This window comes from Corvus cornix, chromosome 5 (assembly GCF_000738735.6).
Source record: "Corvus cornix cornix isolate S_Up_H32 chromosome 5, ASM73873v5, whole genome shotgun sequence".
NCBI lineage: Eukaryota > Metazoa > Chordata > Aves > Passeriformes > Corvidae > Corvus > Corvus cornix.
The window spans coordinates 50,522,831-50,543,653 of record NC_046335.1 but is presented as its reverse complement, the minus strand read 5'-3'; the positions used below and the strand labels follow the sequence as shown (position 1 = coordinate 50,543,653).

The 20,823-nt window shown below is 37.4% G+C and overlaps 1 protein-coding gene across 7 annotated transcripts in view; it reads right to left on the bottom strand.

Annotated features, from left to right (window-relative positions):
* SOX6 (SRY-box transcription factor 6) overlaps window positions 1-20,823 on the bottom strand; it is a 263,665-nt gene that overhangs the window by 125,867 nt on the left and 116,975 nt on the right. For all 7 annotated transcript variants that reach the window (XM_010390825.4, XM_019285347.3, XM_019285358.3 and 4 more), the window contains exon 6: window positions 17,544-17,612. In XM_010390825.4, coding sequence (XP_010389127.1) covers window positions 17,544-17,612 — 69 coding nt within the window. The remainder of the gene's footprint in view (window positions 1-17,543; window positions 17,613-20,823) is intronic.

The window sequence follows — 20,823 nt, the reverse complement described above, 5'->3', positions numbered from 1 at the left end:
GGTTATAAAATGAGGAAGCCTGTTACATTAGAAACAGGGTTGATCATAAACCTATCAATGAACACATGGGGAAAAAAGTACAAACTGTCAGGAGAAAATTATGGACCAGAGATAAAAATTAATAGTGAAGTACTTGACACAGTGCCAGACTTTGTCCAGGCATGGTTGTACCTCCTTCCTAAGATACACAAAAAACAGCTCAGTATATTTTAAGGCAAAGAGTTTCTAGCAGAAAATTACTGAAAAATAATTTAAAATTTATGGATTAAATGTGGAAGCTACAAATCTGTCTGAAACCCCCTAACTATAGTGATACCCTAATGAAATTAAAGCACTTCTCTTGATGGTATGTTAGATAGAGCACTTGATCCCTGAGTATGGAGTATTACAACAAGGAATAAATGAAGTGAAGCTTATTTCCAAAAATATAATTTATGTCCCCAATGCACCAAGACCTTAATTATTTCAGTTGGTTCCATAAATCTAATTTAGATAGGACTATTGTCAGCAAATTCACAGTACTGCCACCGAACATTCAGAAAGCATTAGTTTCACAAAAGCTCATGTGCATAAAATGGAATACATTTTAACTATGCCTCAGCAATGCCAGCATAACAAAGGGAAGAACCTGAGAGCTACAGCAGGTGACAGATTGACTGTTTCTTTAGAGCAAAATCTCCCAGTAAGATCTTTTTTCAAATCGTGCAGCATATACCAAGCAAATCACTGAAACTCCAAACAAAATGCTAACTGGTAGATTTGCAGAAAATATGTAGGCTGAGATGAAATGTATCACCACAAATGAAATCTTTTTCATTCTCTTTTCCCGGACATGTGCAGACCTTCTGCAAAGAAGGAAAGAGAGCATTACTTTGCTCAGTACCCAAGGCTCTGTTTCCATGGGAAGCATGCACCTATCTAGAACAAGTAGTTTAGTGAGAAATGTGATTTGTGAATGCTTGTTTCCCATGGTTTTGCATGAGATGCAAACACAGAGTTTTGTTTCTCTACTGCCTATTAAAGTATAAACCCAGATGAAAACTTTGCCTGAACTCAGGGCATTTTAACATCTCTTTCCCAATTATATTATTCAAGCTCTAATATGAGGAGAGCTTAGTCTAAAGCCATTACTTCGAGGACAAGCTAAAAGGCTTTATCAGGGCACTAAGTTTCATGAGACTTAACTGAATGCCATACTTTTTAGGCTTTTTCCTATATCGCAAATGCTGTTACCTAATTATCTATTGTGTCCAAAAACTCTTCAGCTGGAACTCTGACAGACAGACACGCAGCACAGCTATTTGAAAGTTCTTTCCTTAGGAAATCAAGGTAAAAAATGCTTTGGTTTAAGGGTTTGTGTAAATTTTTTTTCTTTAAACTAAATGGTCTGATAAATACAGGAAACAAACAGGCAGATTGACTCTAAAATTTGCACCCATTATGAGCATTTTATGAAAGTAAGCTGCAAAATAGTAATAAACCTCCCATACAACAAAGGTGGACATTGGTAAATACAGAAAAATATCTAAGAAGTGGGGAGAATTGCAACACTGAGTCAAAATGTCAGGTAGCAAAAATGTGAGACGTGTTGATTATTCCTTCTTTCTTCAGTAGAGAGTTACGCTACTTTTACATGATTAACATTTCATTCTGGTAACCAGACAACAATGCAGCAAAGGAATAAAAGTTCATTCTTAGCTGGTAACAGTAAGCATTAGTTCATCTTCTTTTTTTCTATTGTAAAAAAAGCTAAGTTAAGTACGGTGGAGCCAGAGCTTTAATACTCTCCCCAGCTCTTCACAAAAGCCTCAATGAAATCTGGGTCCTGTCATAGCATGACAAGAAGATAATCTGTGTGGGACCTTCCTTTTAGATTAGAAGGTGCTTTCTCTTAATCAGATGGAAAGAAAGTCTCTTGGTAAGAAACCCCTCCTCCTCCAGAAAATGAAAACAAATCTTTAGAGAAAGGCTTAGTCAGAATCCACATGGAATCCAGGTTAAACCATTTTCTCTGGGCCTTATAACTACCAAATATCCCTCCATATATGTAGCTCCTTAACTTCTTCTGAAGCAATGTTTTAATCCAGGCAAGATTTCAACCTGCAATATAGGCCTTTGTAGCATTAATATCTTAATGGTCCTGGATGCTGCAGCTCATCAAGTGTTCTGTACTTTGTCATCTCTAGGGAGAAAGGAAATAAATGGGTGACTCTAAGTCTTGACAGCTGTAAATCTGTTACCAGGATGAAGAAGGCAGAGGTACTGTTTCTATTCTGTGGAGGTATTTCTGATTTGCCAAGGTAAGTAGGATCTGGGACAGGTTTGTGGCTTCCATCCTGTCAGAATTCATTTATTTAGGGAAAAGAAATAGAAGATTATTTACTTAATAATGACTTTAAAAGAGCAAACCCTCTCAAAAAGTGCTAAGGAACTCTGTGCTCCTCCCTACTACTCTTTTTCTCTTCTTCAGCATGAAAAAGCAAAGCCTGGAAAGAGCAGATAAGCGAAGAGTCCTACATCCTGTTCCAGTGATCCATCATGCATTCCATTCTTCTCATAATAGAAATGGATATTTTCCATTTAAAATGCTACCTCTAAAATCTTTAATTCTTCTTATTGCTAGAGGAATGTCTACTCAGAAAAAGATTTAAAGCATTTAAAATTTTGCAACTAATTTAATTCTTAGCATTTTTCAACCTGTTTTTGTGCATTTACCATCTTCCTATATATACAACAGAAGCTCAAAGAATAAAAGCTGCTCAGTTAATTCTATTAGGATACCTACTTGTGTTACCTAGATTATGTAATGGATATACTGAAAAAAAATAATGAAATTAGGAAAAAATTATTTCTCTAATGCTTTTTGAATTACAATTCTTTTATGTAGAACTGAGAGACTGTAAGATTCTCAACTAATTTCATAAACAATTCTGATAAGTATTATCATTATATTGTAAATAAAATAATATATTAGCTCTGAAGGGGGAGGGCATTCAAACTTGAAATTTAAAATAAGGATATAACACAAAAATCACATGACAAACTTGATCCAACAAGCAAGTTGCTTCTACCAAGGTCACTCTATAATTTCTGCTGTTGTCTCAGCTTTCACAAGTGTACATGTGCCATGTCCTGAGCATGGGCTACAAGGTTTGATGTCACTCATCCCAAAGCCTTCTCCTATGCCATGTTGAAGCCTGTTCAGTTGATGACTTCACAGAGCAATGGGAAAACACTTTTTTCCACCTGTTTGAGTTCTGATTTTAAGAGGATCAGTATGTTCTGATTGAGAAGAATCAAAGGGGCTGCCTGTTTCACAAGGGAGTTTCCTGTTTGTTTCAGAGTAGGAAATAAGCCTGAAACCACATAGTATTTCTTGACAAAGTGCTTTGCCAGTGGTGACCACAACATTTTCAAACCTGTTGCACTGGAGTGGGTCATCTTTCTCTCAAGGTAACAACAGAGTTTGCTAACACTATCCAAAGAAAATAACTGTGTTTTCCACATTAAAAAAAAAAAAAAAAATTACATCAATCTGTCAAACTACGGGCCTGTTCTCCACAGAGAATGCCAACTACCAGTAACACAGGAGGCACCTGAGCCCCACATTGGAAAAAGGGTGTAAAAGACCTACTTGTAAGGGGTAGCACCACAAGACTACTCTGAAGGCACCATAAAGGTCTTCTTACATATTTAAACACATATTCAGACATATTTAAATATGCATTGAAAGGCTTATAAAAAGCATACCACACTAGACATGTAATTAAGTAAATATTAAAATGCTTTACATATGCTGAACCATTTATCTGGACAATATTAATTATCATAGTTATATAAAAGCAATAAGCACTAATGACAGCTCCTACTACTATATGTGAGAAAAGGAGAGACTGAGAAATAAGAGGAAGACATTGGAGATGCAATTTCTCTGCACATTTTGAAAAAAAATCTTTCCAAGGTCTTAAAGACATGGTGGTTTTCGTTGCAGACTTTAAATGAGTGCACCTTTTTTTTTTTTAGCAAGCAGGACTTTTAAAAGGGCAATTTTGCAAAGAGAAATAACACCTTTGTACTTTTAATGTATGTTTATGTAAAATGAAAGTGGCAGTTCCATGTTAATAAACCCTGTTTAGGAAAAAAAAAGAAAAAAAAATCAGTTGCTGAACTATGGTGAGTAATTAGGCCCTTAGCATCCCCTTTCTTCAGGAATGCTTCCTCCTGAGCTGACCCTTTTAAATAGCTCCGGTCCTGGCTGCCTTTGTTGAGCTTGGAAATTGTGCACATATGAGAGAAATTAAGCCCTCATTTAGCAGGGACACATGTCTGTCAAGTCCAGAGGAACAAAGGCTGGTCCCTGGGGGCTACTCAGCTCCCTGAGGCTGCCACTCATTCTGTTAGCAATGCTTACCCTTTACAGATTGTGTATAAAACCCAATAAATCATTTCATCTGCTCTGGTTAATATACACATGAGCCTGGGACTTTCTTCAAAGTATTTTTTTTCCTTTTGCTTGCAACTCCTCACATTTATTAAGAAGTGACCTCTCTTTTCCAGAGTTTAGCCAGGTTTTTACCTTTATGTAATAACATCAATGTCTGTGAAGTAAACCTGAAACATTTACTGTCAGAAATAAAGACATTTGATGCTGCATCTATTTCACACGGGAAATGTTTTACGACTCTTTAATGGTCAATAATCATCAGTGTCTATTGTATAAATTACTAGTATATTCTGCTCCTCCTAAAGTTATGCCTAAAATGCATGCATATTTCAAATGATAGCAAAAAACAGGGTAAATAAAATTACAGATTTGTAGCTTTGCACAGGAAGAGACTCTTTTCCTAATTAAAACAAACCAAAAGGAAATTAATAAAGATACCATTTTAGTTTTGCTCTTTACAAAGCGTTATCGCGAAGACACATCTATATTGTCCTGGATAAAACAAAATAAAAAGGACTCTGATGATTACAAAAAAAAACTTAATTGCACAAAATGATAACTGAAGTAAATACATGCAAGACAAAAAATATTCACATGCAATATATCAGCTGCCTCCAAGCTCTCTGTGGCGGATGGACTCACACACAGAGCAGAGGAATATTTTACAGGGAATTTAAAAAAAAAAGTAAAATGAAATGCTGTCATTTCCATGTGAGCTCTTTTTGTATTTAAAAAGAGGGCCTAATTCTGTACTTCTAGTATTAGACTGACATAAGTGGAAAGTACATGAACAACACCAGCTGAGGAAATGGTACCCTGCACTGCATTCAATGAAGCAAAACTCTCACTAAGTTGAGAGTGAGTTTTCCTTATACTTGAGTGTAGGATTAAGCCAATACAGAAAAATTACTGGTGTAGAATAAAAACAAATTAAAGTGCAGAGTTGTGTCTTCTTTCCCTGAAATGGTGAAAGCAATATTTCAATGCCTGCTGTTAACAGGGGCCTTTTTTCTTATTTTGTCCACTCCGCAGTTTTTAGCTAACACATTGAAAGCCTGCCATTTCTCAAGCAACAATATTAGGCTTTGTATTGAAAACCACAAAATAAAGAGGGCTGACTATTCTGACAGCTTTAATCCTGATGATACTCGGAGACCCAAGTAAAAAGAAACTGGTACAGCATGGCGTTTTCCCTGCTCAGCAGGCAGAGAAAAAGCAGTTCTGGATTTGATAAGTAAAACCAGATATAGTTGATGGTTATATGCTAAAGCCCTGCAATTAATGGGAAACATCAATGGTCCAATGAGCTTGCATATCAGTGGGGTCTTTAAGAAGGCCTTTTCTCCCATCTTGTTAAAAACTCATCAACTATTCAAGTCAGGATTTTTATTCTTTTGTGCAAAGATTTGTGCATGTTCCACTGTTGTCAAAGGGGAAGACATAAAATATCAAGACTCCAGATCCCATTTGTACATTAAACAAACCCCTGTGCATGTTATTATTGATACTCTTCACTACAAATTCGTGCCACAGTAGCAATGAAAAGCACCAGGCAGGACTTCGACATGAGGAGCTTTACAAATATGGAGACGTGGCCCACTTGTCCTGAAGGATCTGACAGTCAGAAAAAAACTGATGTAGTACTGGCTCATTTTTGTTAAAAATAGCAACCACAGTTAAAAACCATCCAACCTTGGACTGTCGTCAAAGGCTACAATTCAGTGTGTATTAAAATCGAGGTATTAACAAATAATAACTTTATGAAAACAAATCTCTATAAAGAAAACATGATACTATTATACCATGCCCGTGCAGTCCTAAAAGTGACAGACCTGTAGTAAATAACCTATTTCTTAGTAATAAAAACTGTACAATGCAGTGTATGTATTTACATTGTTCATCTTAATAGAGATCTACACCTTCCCCACACACACATAAAATGCTTTTCTGAATAATTGACTGAACAGACACCAAAAAGGAAAGTGACTGTGCCTACTATGCAGCTGCAGTAACAGTCAGGAATGATTCTGAAAGTGTAAGTAAATGAAAAGCAAACCATTATCAGCAAAAAAAAAAGAGTGTCATAAAAGTAGTTTTCGTTCTGGAAAGAACCTGGCTAAACCTGATTTGTGTAAGAGTCAGGTTCAAATTAAAAACCTCGGTTCACAAGACAAAAAACAAAGTAAAGGCTTTCGTTTGAGCAGAATTTGATTCATTCCTCAATGCCCAGATCAGATTTACCTGGTAACAGAAGATCAGTTTCTAGAGTAGGCCATAAGAAAGCATTACCCCAGGGTGGATTTTTCCCCTTGAGCAAAAGTGATCAGAAACTCTGAGCCACTTCATCCACCTACTCCTTACAGATCAAAATGCAAAACGTTGCCGTGAAAACAAGGGAGAATATGCAAAGGTGTTATATGCTATGTATGCCACTGACATAATACTTTAATAGGATATGCTGTAATTTCCTGCAATTAATATCTTAGCAGAGCTATAAAGGCTTTTTTCCAAAATTATACCATTGCATTTACAACACTAAAATTAACGTTGTGTCAACCTTTCCATTATAAGCCCCCTTTTTCAGAGGTTTATAACTTGGCTGTAAAAATATATTCTGGCCTAAAATGTGGCATTTAAGATCTCCATTTAGAAACAGCCATTTTGATTAAATAAAAAACATTATTTAAGTCTGTTTCAAGTAATGCTCTACAAAATGTGTGAGGGACGGCCAAGAAATGTAGGCATTCTTCAAATAAAAACTTATTTTTCTCTCCACAATAAAGCCACTGTTCAAAGGATGTTTCACAGCCACGGAATTTGCTCCACATCTGTAAGGAAAATATGTGGATTTGGGAAACTACAGACTTCAGTGAGAGCAGCCTCTCCACTTGCCTGTTTCTGTGTGACAATGGCTGTACTTCTGGTCAGCAGCTCAGCCACATGGGAGACTCAAGCTACCCAAACTGGTTTTCACTTGCGGGCGGGCAGCGGGTGAGAGGAACACATAAATATTTCTCTGTGTGGCTGAAGTGGATTCACTCTGGCTAAAAGCTCCAACAGAGTAAATTAAGGCAAGTGAGAAATTGATAGAAAGTCATCATAGGAAAAATATGATCAAGATGGTAGAGAACCACCCTACAGATACTGAAACCACAGATTTCAACTCTGTCAAATTTCATATAAGAACTGGATTGAATCACTTCGGAAATTTAACTAAGGTGCTTAAATTAGGAACCTCGTTGTCTAATCAACAGAAGGTAATTCACAGCACCTGGACTGCTTTATATATGGAGCCAAAAGTCCTAATTCAGTCACCCAAATTAGATATCTAAAATTAGATGCCCCCAAATATCTATATGCTTTTTATTCAGCCTCAAAAGAGTGTTGTGAGGATAATACACTTCAGCTTATGAGACACTCAGATATGCAGTTATAGAGGAGATGAGTATCCTGAAAATATATCACCAATAAAATTCAATGAGATGGAAAAGGCAAAGCTAGAAATGTGATAGTAGCGCTCGTCATACCAATCACTCCTTGTCAGAGCAAAAACAAGTGCCATACCCCCTCTTTTGAGCAAGGTTTAGCTCGATGTATTATAGATTATATACATTGCTTTGTCAAGTACAGGATCTCAGTCTATGCTTAGGCTATTAGGTATGTATTGCCCTATTTTGTTACCTGTAGCAAGTAGCCACGCAACTCATTTATCTACCTGATCGAGATTTTAAGCCAGATATATATTCCTCCAACTGGTTAATCTCTCATTTAGAGAATAAAAATGCCTAATACATTACTTTAAAATAAATACTCAGAAGTGCCCTTCCACACTGTGTGACGGTGATGTGTCTCAAGATGGATTTCACACTTCGCCCTCAACTCTGAAGTTCTTTGCTTTTCTTATTTGGTGTTACAACTTCAATGGTTTCTTACACTGTCATTTTGGGTGGGTGAATAAGATTAATTCAGCATTTCATAATGCTCCATTGTATACTGTTTACATCATTTATTTTCTTTTTACTGAATGATTACAAATTTCGATTTAAAGTTAATAGCATTTTGTGGGAGTTACTGCATGTGAATTAACCGTGGTGATGTCAGTGCATCCCTCTGGAATTTAAAAGATATTTCACTGTGTTATATCATGTGCTGCACAGTATATCAACTTTTATTTCCCATCCCTCAAGTATGGAATGCACACTGTGTAACTTCTAGATTCTCAATATAGACATAATTTACCCAAGCTGTGCAAATGCCCAACTTGCTGAAGATGATATATGCAAGATTTATATAAAAGACTAGTTCTTTCAAGGAAGCAAAAGCCTTGCATACTACACAAGCCAGTATATTATCTAATTATTTGGGGAGAGGGCTTTTTTAATGTTACAGACAAAGGGAAATAGCATGCAAACTGCAGTCATAAACCAATTTTTCCTACTTTAACAACCTTAAGATTAGATAGGTAAATACCCAGGCAAGGCCATTTATCTTCCTTGAGAACTATGCTTTGACATTTTTGTGAGTGCCAGGATTAGCTGGTTGCATAAGACAGCAAATATTAGAAATATTCATTCACTTTACTTTTACTTACATGCCATCAAGTGTATACCAAATGTTAAACAGCATCTAGTTTGCTCATTTGCTGGATTGCACATACTACTACTTTCTTTATGTGAATTCATAATTCCTTAATGCATTCAGAGAGCAATGCACTTACTTCTTTCTTGCTGTCATGATGTTAAATATATTAAAAATAAGTTTTTATGCTCAAATTGATTCAGTAATACGTTTACATTCTGGAATATTCCCACAATTACAACTAAAAAACGCTTTGATTCCTTAGGCCAGGATTTAGTTCATCTGATAAATTTAACTTTTTACTGTAAGATTTCAAGAAGTACTTTACAATTTATTTGCTATACGCTTTTGGCCTTCTTTATGGGGAGCTGTACTTCATCATTTTCCTCCAAATACCTGCTTCTGTAGACAGAAATTTTGACCTCTGATATCACCACATTCCAGCCTTATATCTTGCCTGTATATCTGAATATCTCCATAAATCAAGTCATTTCAATACTAACATTTATTAACTATTTTCTTTTTTCAGTATCTCCTGATGAGTGTGTCAAATAGTGGAGGTGAAGGGGGTAAAAAAAACGAAAAAGCAATGCAAAACCTGATTGTTTTCCCTCTTGGCCATCACATGGTTGTCAATCATAAAAATTATCGCAGAAAAAGTACCTAATTAGAAATGAAAGGCCAATATCTCAAGCAGTTTCTATGAGTCCAGGAGTATGTTTCAATGTAACACTGATGTAAGACATGAAAAAAGCTGGCTTGCCCAAATGGTTGCCTGTTTTTTCCAGCTACATCTGTTTGTCTAATAAAACAAATTACATTCCCTGAAATCCCTGCCACATTTATACCTTTGATATTCCAACCACAATACCAATATCCTAAGTCCTTCCTTGCAAGAGGTGCTGGCTTCTGCAAAGCCCAGTTTTGTGAGTAACACTTAGTGCACAAATCATCAAACACTGGCTGAGCGGGTGTTACTCAAGCAAATAAGACTTCAGAGGATCAGTCCTGCTAGATAGGCTGCCAGTTGGCACCATTTCCACTCCCAGCTATCCATTTTACTTTGTGCACATGCCACTACGGAACGAAACTGGTTTTGTGTTACTATTGCATTACTATTGCATTATCCCAAATATTGCAATATTGAAAAGAGTACATCATGAGACTGACAGAGGGGGTGATGCCAGAGGAATAGCATCAGAGAGGTTCAGAGGGGCATCACCTCAGTCGAACTCCTTGAGAGCTAGACCAGGGTGTCTGGCTCAGCCATGGCAGTCACTCCACACCGGGTTGGAACAGGCAGAGCACCAGCCAAGAGTGACCCCCAGGCAGCAGCACAGGTGGGCAGCAAATATTTGCTTGATCCTCTGCTGTTATTCAGGAGCTGGTTATAATCTGCCTCTAAATTAAAAGGGCTCAAATCATAGGCTCTTCTGTAAGCGAAGCCTGTGGAAGTGTCTGGGCTGAATAGAATCAATGGGATTTTAGCCCCTGGCTTTGGCAGAGGCACAGCTGAGAACAAGTCCTTAAGCCACTGGTGAGGACGCAGCACAGCACGCCCCAACAAATGAAGCAGCAGGACTTGAACTGGGGATGTCTATGTCTTCATTTCCAATTTTAAAACGCATGTGGGAGAGGGAAAGTGGGAGGACAACTTCTATCATTTTCTGCACCAACATGAGCCCAAGAAACAATGACATTTACTTTGGTTTAACTAATTTCCACACATCAGATCATGTTCGTCACCCGTGTGCCAAAGTCCTATTCTTCAAGTCTGTTGAAATACCACTTTTCGAAACATGTGTGCTAACATTTGGCCAACATCACCACAAGATCATTTTATTAACTTGTAGCTCATTTCATAGACTGCTGCTCATGTTGCTAACATATGCTATTCTACCATTTACTGCTCTATAATTAGAGAAGTCATATGAAAGAGATACACAAGGCTTAATTTTTGCATTAAATACAATTTGTTTAGACTTGGGTAGGCAAAATAAGAAAAAAAAAAGTCATATAATGAATTAGAAAACTGCAAGACAGCTAATTTAACTCTTAAAAGGTCACAGAAAAATTTTTTTAAAACACATCCTCCCCACCCCCCTCATGACTGCATGCAGTTTTAAGAGGCAAATCCAGAACTATATTCTGCTCTGCCAGGATAAAACTTTCCAGGGACTGAGGGCCTCAGGGGCAGGACAGCTAGCAGGATCCTTGCAAATGGGGGACCAAGGGGTAAGACCAGAAGCTTACAGGTAGCAGAGGAGTATGAATCTTGCACACACTGTGTCTTTTTTGCCACCACCACTTTGTTATGTCAAAGCATTTGTAGTTCGGAAGAGGTTGAATAAAGAATAGAGAGCATCACCAGAATACTTATTATAGCATGTGCTACTCAGAGAAGGCAAGGATCCTACATCACTTCTCTTCCCTCACAGCTGACAGAGAAAATTCCAAGCCAGCCAGCCATGAAGAAGATGCCTTTTACTGGGAAAAGCCGGCCTACAATAGATCTTTTGCTTGAGTAACTATCACATAAAGACTTTAGAACTCATTAATAAGCCAGTATGTGATAATAAATAAAATATGAAACATTTGACTTTGATGTTTAGCATATTTGTCTTTCCTCCATTGGATCAGTTTCAATTTACACCGAGCAACATAGGAGCTGGACAGGAGCCGTGGTGCCACACCTACGGCAGAGCCCCGTGAAGTGGAATCAGCAATTTAGCAGCCAGCTACAAGTTACAGGCACATAACAGCATTTCTCTCTTCCAACTGCACACAACTACATTGCAGAAGGGAGTTGGATATATATTATTTTTAATACTGAGCTGCTTAAAAAAACAGTTAAAATATATACCAATGATGTCTGGGAATCAACTCACAAGCAAACTGGGTTTTAAGGGAAATGCATCCTTTCTACTGTAAATTAATAAACTCTAGCTATAGTTTATTAAGCCACCACAATATTTTACATTTTCTCCTGCTATAATCTTGCCTGCTTATAAATTACAGTACTTTTACCTATTCTTTAATCCAGAAACATCATTATTAAAATGTTTGAGGGAGGCTGCAGTGCATCTATCATTACTTTTAAAAGTTAATTAGATTAGATAAAAGAAATAATTAGATTTGCATTTTTATCCTGGTTTTAAACTTCCAAAGAAGATCACAACAGTGCGCCTGTGGGCAATTAAAAACAGCATACAGCAGTGAAATATAAAGGCAAAAAAGGTCTGTTTTTCCTGGCTAATTCATGATTGAAGATACAATTACAAAATATTTTAAGGGTTTGCTAAAGCTGGGGGCTATTCCTAGACTTCTAAGCTTTGTTTATAACTCTCTCTCTCTTTCAAGGGAGTATCTGATCTGCGTACCCTGCCAATAGAAGTATCAAATTGCTTTCAATGGCTTTATTTGGTCCTGTGCAGAGTTTGCTAGAAAGGGATCAGTTATATGATCAATAAAAAAAAAAAAAGGTAGGGGAGAATATTCCCTGGCGCTGGAACAGTAGCACTACCATTGCTTTTGCCTGTCAACACTAAATAGAGTTTACAAAGAGAGACAACCTCAGAGAGTGTAACTGAGCTGACAATAACTGGATTCCAGTTTGTGCATTTTCAGCAATCTCTCTGCAAGGAGCTTTAACCTGTCTCCAAAAGGCAATACATGAAAGGTTCAGCTCTTAAAATTGGAGGTCAGTTACATACTTAATGATGAAGTGTATCTTTAAATCTATTTCTACTATTATTATCCTAGCAAAAAATTAATTAACCAGGTCAGGGAGGCTATGAAGGCTAATGTGGAATGTAATTATTCCTGATCTTTAGACATGTACTTCACATAAAGAGATAGTCCTTATTCAGCTCACCAGGTACCTCAATTGTCAGTAGTTAATCATGGATAAGAAGAGAGACTCGTTGGTTCAGTCTCTTAAGTTTTACTTATGATTCAAATGATTCCTATTCAAAGACAGTTTAAATAATTGCAATTTTATGTTACTATTCTTTTGTCTGTTTACTATCACAGTGGTCACGTACACCCTGTTTGAGGAAAACAGAAAATATAAGACCATTTACATGGAAGTAGAACAGCATGAATGTAGAGATTAAAACTAGAAAAAATTACTATTAGGAGTAATTTCTAGTGGCTGAATTTAAACAGAATACTTATGAGAGCAGAGGAAACCAGTTTTTCTATGCAATGGAAATTGTACTGATTCAAACAGAAAACTAAATGCTTTGCAATGGCAATAAGCACAGTAAAGAGGAATAAGGTGAAGGGAAATGGACAAAAGCAGCTTGGATCATCTTTCACAGTTATCCTCATCACAGATTTCTGCAGAAAACCTCAACCATCACTGTCCTTTTTAAAGATTTTGGCCACAATTTAGGACTTGTTTGAACGAAACCTACTCACAAGAGGAGGGAAGCCCTACAAACTTTCATCCCTTAAATCCACACAAACGCCCATTCTCAGAGGGAAATCCTGGAGCAACAGGCTCAAAGCATCAGTGGGATCCACCTCTTTTCCTCAGCTGGGGATGAAGGGGCTCAAAAGAAGTCTCTAAGCCTTATTCTGAAAGGACTGAATTCTGGTAATGAGGCACAGAATTCACAGGGATTTCAGGACCACTAGTTTGGAACCATTTAGGAAATGCATGTCTTCTCTTCTTCCAATCTAGTCTTATCTTCATGATGTACTACCAAATTCCTCCTTTAAACAGCTTTTTCACTTATTGATAGAGATTTTCACTTTCATAGCACAGGCTAAGAGATGTTCTTGAAATAGTCCAATTTTGAGCCCTTGGCTTCAGAATGAATATTTTTTATTTAAAAAAAAAAATCTTTTAAAAAATCTTAATCAACCTGGAGGCTGATCTGTGAGCTCTTATTTGCCCCACATTACCTTCTCAACTTTAATTTACACTGAAAGCAATGATTTCTCTGCACAGCTCTGCAGAACAAAGAACTTAATTTGGCATACTAGATTTCCACCCATCTCTGTGGACTCCTCTGTAGAAGAGTGTTTATGAAGATTGTGAACATTTGAGCTGAGAAGTAATAATACACTGCACTTATTTGAAAAATTTTCATTTAAGATTCTCAAAACATTAGAGCTGAATTGAGGAAAAGGAAACAATTTGCCAAATTTCTGGTAATCAGAAGCAGGACTGAGGAGAAGTCCAGATTCCCACTCCCTTTAGCCAACAAAACTGCTTTCCCCAACTCATACACCCTGAAAGAAACATTAGCCTCACATAGAAAACATGAGATGATTATGCAGAACATTTAATTACCTCTGTACTCTTGAAATACCTGTCTTTTTTCATACACTAAGCCTAGCTAAAGCACTCTTTGCTCATAGATTATTGACAAAGTTTTGGATGCATAAGAAGTCTGGAGTAAGGTGTTCCAGTAAATGGTCTCAAAAGTGAAATAAAACAAACAAAAAAACCCTTTCACCAATTAAATGAAATAAGGTGTTAAAATTATTAAATACTACATGCACAATATAAGTAATAAATACTAAATAATGTAGATTCTCAGTAAATTAACCCAGTAGTTGTCCAGGGGAAACATGTTTTATTTAATATAAATAATTTTAACTTTTGTATGCGGTTGACATAAATCTTTTAAGCCCCTTCTAAAGCAATTTCTAATTGTTTAAACAGTTACACTGGGTGCACTTATTCACAGCAACTCTTGTTCAGGAATTAACACTGCACCTCAGGAGAGGACAGCTGACACACTCTGTGTCTCATGCTGAAAACGTTGCATCAGCAATGCCCCTCTCCTGCATCCTGGAGAACACGCTGTACTTGCCTCGAGTATCTGTGCCATGAGTAGGCCCCTGCCCAGGTGGAACTGGCACCTGTTCTTCAAAAGGGGAGTGGCAGGGAAGGGTACTATTGTTTTCCCACGCATACAAAGTACAGATAAGAGCCCACACCATTCTGTGTAGGTAATCACTGTTTCCTGAAAATGGTTGCTCAAGAGTGTCTTTGAACAAGCCTTCTAAACAAAATCAAGTTATCGGGGACAGAGCTGCAAATTCTACCGGGCCCAAAAACTAAAGTGAGAATGTAAATATTTAATAGAAATTTTATTTCCCCTTCAAGCCACAGAGAGCACAATTCACCTCACCTCGCATCAGACCTCTATACTAAAGCCACTGGGATGCATATCCTTCTTATTAATGGAGATAAGCAGCCATTTTAGGGAACAATGTATCTGATATATTTTAAATACCTACTTTAGTACAAGACAAATTGCATCCTAAAACTATTCACTTTGCTTCTCACTGCTCACTACAAGAAAAATCTGGATAATTAACTGAGACAGAGTCTGTACTGCAGTTACCTATTTTTGATATGATGAATCCCACCCAGAATCACCAGTGTGAATTCAGTACTAGTGAGGTTTCTTGGGAAGATGGTGGGAGAGGACCTGGGAGAAACAGCCCAGCACTATTTCTGTCTCCTGTTTTGCCTCCATCCCAGCTCCAGCCCTTAAGGAACAACATATCTCAAACTGTAACATTCGTAACCAATTCTACAGCAGCAAAAGAACACTATGGACTGCAGAGGCAACTTGGCAACTAACTTCTCTCTCAAGCAACTTCTGGCTGCCAAATCTGCCACAAAATTAAGACAGAACAAATAAACAAAGCAGAACCACTTGGCTTCCAAGCAAATGGACTATGTAAGCTGGTGTTTAGAAGACAATCTTCCAGCAAACTTTCTTTTAGTAGTGTCCCCATAAGACCATTGGATCTTTGAGTTGGCATCTGCCCAACATGCCTAGAGCTTCTCATTGGAGCCGACAGTGTTCCTCGGGCCATGAGATGCCCACTACCAATCTGGTTGACCAACTGGGAGAAGAAACAGTCCTCAATCCTCAAATACACTGATTAGACTCATGTAAATGTAACAATCAAAAATAAATAAAGAGGCCAAACCACTGAGGAACTATGGCATAAGAGTACTATATATTGGCAAGAATTTGGAAGCAAATACAAGGAAGGGTCAACAAGAACTAGTTTAGCTCAGATGAATAGAATAATCATCAAAACACTTCCTTGCATATACATCTAGGAAAGGATGGGAAAGAACCTGTGGAGGGTTCAGCACTATGTAAGAGGAAAGATGGAAGTGAATGAGAAAATGAATCTGCAATCTATGCTGGAATGAATTCTAAGACCACATTTCCCTGGAGACAGTGGAAGGGTAAAGCTACTGGAAAGTATTGACTGAAGTGAAACATGAAGTACCTTTGAACTTTTTACTACAGAGCAGATACTCTCCAGCCAAACATACCTACAATTCTCTAAGCAGAAACAAAAAATACTTAGTTGTAATTCTTCTTTCATAATTCTTTAAAGGAATTTTTAAAATTAGAAATTTCTCATGCAGATAACTCTTCTGTTTTGTACACTTAGCTAGGTTTCAGTCTTAGATTTTATGCCAAGTAAAGATTTTTTTACATTATTCTTTGCTCTCTGAAGTCAGACTTGCAAATAATACTTAGAGAATATGGTGCATTCCTTCCTTTCACTATTCTTAATATCTCTTCCATCCTTGATGCACACCTAATATGAACACACAGTCTTCTAATAGGCAACAACAATAACAGTGCTCTCCAATTCAACTGTGTCTCTCATACGAGGTATTAACACATCTATATCTGTTAAATAAACTCCTTAAAAGTGTAACTGAAACTGCATTACAACATTTTCAAAAGCATTTACAAGCATTCCTTTGGGATGAGGGAAAGAAAAACTTCAGTTTTGGCATCTAGTAACATAGCAATCAGCTAATTAAGGAAAAGAAATGGGTAGCCCAAGCTTATAAGTGAATGGCAGCACAATCATCTGTCAGACCAAATTGAAATATTTCAATCAGTGAATAGGCCCATGGAAATGTTTTCAAAGTGGGAAGCAGAGAAGGTATTACAGTGACATGCCAACAATGCCTCTACATCCATGTCAGTCCCTACCCATGTATACTTGCACAAAATTGAACCATATTCTGCATACAAGTACAGATAATTAAATATCTCCAGAATACTTCCAGATCCACAAGGGTATAATTACTCCAAAGGCACCTGGAACACATACACCTGTGGGTCTTTGTACATGAGCACACTGGTGCCAGGGACTTAGTACTGCTTTGATGTCTCAATTTTGTCTTTGTAAAACACAGAATTCCTCCAACAATGATTGAGAATCTGCTTTTACTTCACACAATACAAGTCAAACTGATTGCAGATTTCAGAATTATGACAAGATGGTGAGATTTAAAAATAGTCCATAACTTTCAGAAGAAAACTTTGCCTATTAAAGTTCTTTGCACCAAAAAAGATGTCTGACAATAATTTTCTGGGACGCAAGGAACTCCCATAAAGAGCATCTTTACTGAGGCTTGTTAGTAAAGCATGTGGCTGCTTTATTTTAGACCCTTCCCTCTCCATAAATGGAACTTAAGTATAATCAGAAGAGAGCAATAAAATACACTGACCTGAATTTGCTGCTGCAGTAGATTGATCTTGTGCTGCTGTTGCAGGAGTTGCTGCTGTTGTCTTGCAATCTGTTACAAATAAAATTTCTATTAAATTAAAACAGCAATATTAAAATGTCAACACTATTGACCAAAACCCATAATATTTGTTATTCTTCATTATATTTTTATTAAGCATATTAACTTTTTTTTAAATGGGGCATCTTTTAGAGGTAAATTTAAATGCAACATAAAAATCTAGTTAGCGAGTAAGAAATACGTATTTTAAGCACTGAGGCCTTGACTCTGAAAAGCACAGAAACATAAGTTTATTTGTGTGCCTGTGAATAATCTCATCACTATTCAACAAAGCATTTAAGCCTGTGGTGATCTTTAACTATGATGCATTACTGTTAGTTACAATGGGAATGAAACACATGCTTAAAATTAAGTGCTTTTCTGAATGGGGATGGGATTACGCAGGTGCTTAAGGTTAAACATACATTTTCCTGCTTTGCTGAACTGGAGCCTTAGCTAGTGTTTATAGATGCTTCACTATTCAGCACAAGCTCCTAGGGTAAGCTTCTCTGACTCCCTTCAAAATGAGCAGCATATTATTTCTCTTGCAAATCTCAAAAATCATCCTTGGAGCCGCTTAGGGAAGCAGAGCCTTATTCTGTGTAAAAGCAGTACCTGGTGCTCAGTAACTCATCCTCCACACAGCCCTATGAAATATGTAGGTATTCTCACCCTCATTTGGTGAGGATCTGAAGGGTAAAAGTTCACTCTATCCCTTCTCTAACATAGATGGAGAAAAGCAAATATTCAGGGTAGGGAACACAAAGACACTGTTGAGAATTTGCTACAGATACCCTATCTACCTCCCTGATTCCAACAAAATCAGCATGCTAGAGCAGAAGGGAAATAGGCTCCAGCCCTCAGACCACCGAGTTGCTTCTTGCAATGAGTGATGTGGATGGCAGCCACAGGGAATAAGCCACAGTGAGCTGGGGGAACAACTGGACTTCTGCTTTGGAAGGGTAACTGTGCAGCAGACTAAAATGAGGACAAGATTTGTGTTTCCTGGAAATCCCAGCCTCAGCACTTCTGCTACCTTCATTTCTTAAGTATAATTTCCCCTCCTATAAATATTTATCTAGAGCAGAGGAATCACATAAAACAGCAAGGAGTTGGTGACAAAGGTATTTTGGTCACTCAAATCCACTGTTTTGGTTTTAGCAAAAACCCTCCTGGTGTCCTTCCCCAACATCTTCTGAGCACACTTACTCAGTTATAAACAGAGAAAGTTAAGTAAAATATTTTTATGATAAAAAAATGATAGGAATGTATCAAGGTTGGTTTGGAAATAAACAATCACATCGTTTTAGTGAAAACTGTCCAGATTAACTCATAAGGAATTTGCAGTCACATATTAACAGCTTGTAATTGTGCACACACAGAGACTAAGGCTGTCATTTCTTTTCTCTCTCACTGTCACATGGAAATAACTCTGTAATTTTTTTCAGTTAAAATTCACTTTTGTAAGAGAAATCAACACAAAATTCATATATATTTTAAGTCTTGTACAAGGCCTCAAGGAGACAAATTAAGGTCCACAAGATTCTGGGGCTGGATGAAGGCAAAGGGCTACAAGAAAATGGAGTCAAGCAAACCAATGCCTGTAACAGAGCTCAAACTCCTTTTAGGAGCCTGGTGTTCAAATATTTCTGGATGAACCTCCCAAGCAAGTCAATAAAATACAGTGAGTGAAGACTGAAAGAGCAGAGCCTTGTGTGTGAGTGAAAAGGGGAATTCAAAGAGAGTTGGCAGAGCATGTGCCCAGGTAGCCCAGGGGCAGGTCCTAGGGCCTCAGGTATCTGTTGTCAGCACAGTGGCCAGATGTGGTGTTTGTGCTTGGTGAAACAGCCCTGATGGGGACAGTGTTATATGGAATATTTAAAACCTGTATGAGAGCTGGAGTTACCATTTTTAATGAGTAACACACCAATTGTGTGACTCCATCCTAGAAGTGCAGTGTTTGTAACTAAAGATGAGGTCTGTTAGGTTTATGTCCACATTTCCCCTACTGCTAAAGTCTCAGCAAAGGTAAAAGATGATCCCGATTTGCAGCTTCACAGTGAAATGAGGCAGATCATGGAGCTACATCATGGGCCATTCTGTATCAGTGCTATATCATTCTTTCACAGGTACACAGTACTCTGCAACCAGTATTGTTTGGAGCTGCTGGTGACCTGGCTGCAGCTTAACATGGTAAACTATAGCCAAGACAAAGAGGAGATTTTTGTTTACATGTGCAAAGTAACTGATCTGCCAGGGTTCTGACTGCTTGTGAACAGCTTTTTGTACCTGCCTGTACAACACAGCACCATTTGAATAGGCATTTCCTGATGAAAACAAGAAATATACCAGGGAGCATCTAATCTCAAAGCTTCCTCTTAGCTGGAGCAGCACTGTGATAGGAAATGTACCCAAGACCCTGCAATGCAATTACCATAGCACTGTCTTGATGTATAGGCTTGACACAGTAAAGTAGGGTACACAAGCACCATGTGGCTCAAATTCTGAATTTTATTTGCCTATCGGTTGAGCTACATGCTCGCTTCATTGAGCATGACAACCTAGTTTTAAGTGTCATTTAATTTTCATTTTGAAATATAATTACAAAGTGTTCACTGTAAGATATCACTCGTCTGCAAATGTGTCAAGATTAATTTGTGCTAGCTTATTCACAAGTGTCAATAGTTAATTACTGTGTCATCTCTAGATGGCTAAATGACATTCTAACTTCTGATTTTTTACAGTGTTCCTTTATGTTATTTTCCATTAGGGGATGAGTCCATATTCCTACATGTGGGCAAATACCCAAGCACATAAAATACCAGACGTCACAACTCATTAAAATCAACAGAGCATACATTGCTGTATATATCCTATAAAATATATTTAACTGAAAAGATAATTCAAGTAATAATGTCAGATTCCTAAAAACCACACATTAATTTGGATCTGTCTGATCTAATGCCTGGGGGACTAGTGCATGGGATCATTGTTGTTGCACTTTTGTTCAATGAGAAGAGGACAACTCTTTGGACAACTGCATCTTTAAAACAAACAAATAATCAAGAAAAAAGCAACAACAACAACAAAAAAAAACAATACAAGAAAAACCCTCCACAACCTGAACAAACAAATCAAACCCTACTTGTACAAGATATTTGAAGGTTTGAGTATGCTTAAGGGGTTTTTGTTTAGTTATTTTCTTGTCGAAAAGAGAAAGAGT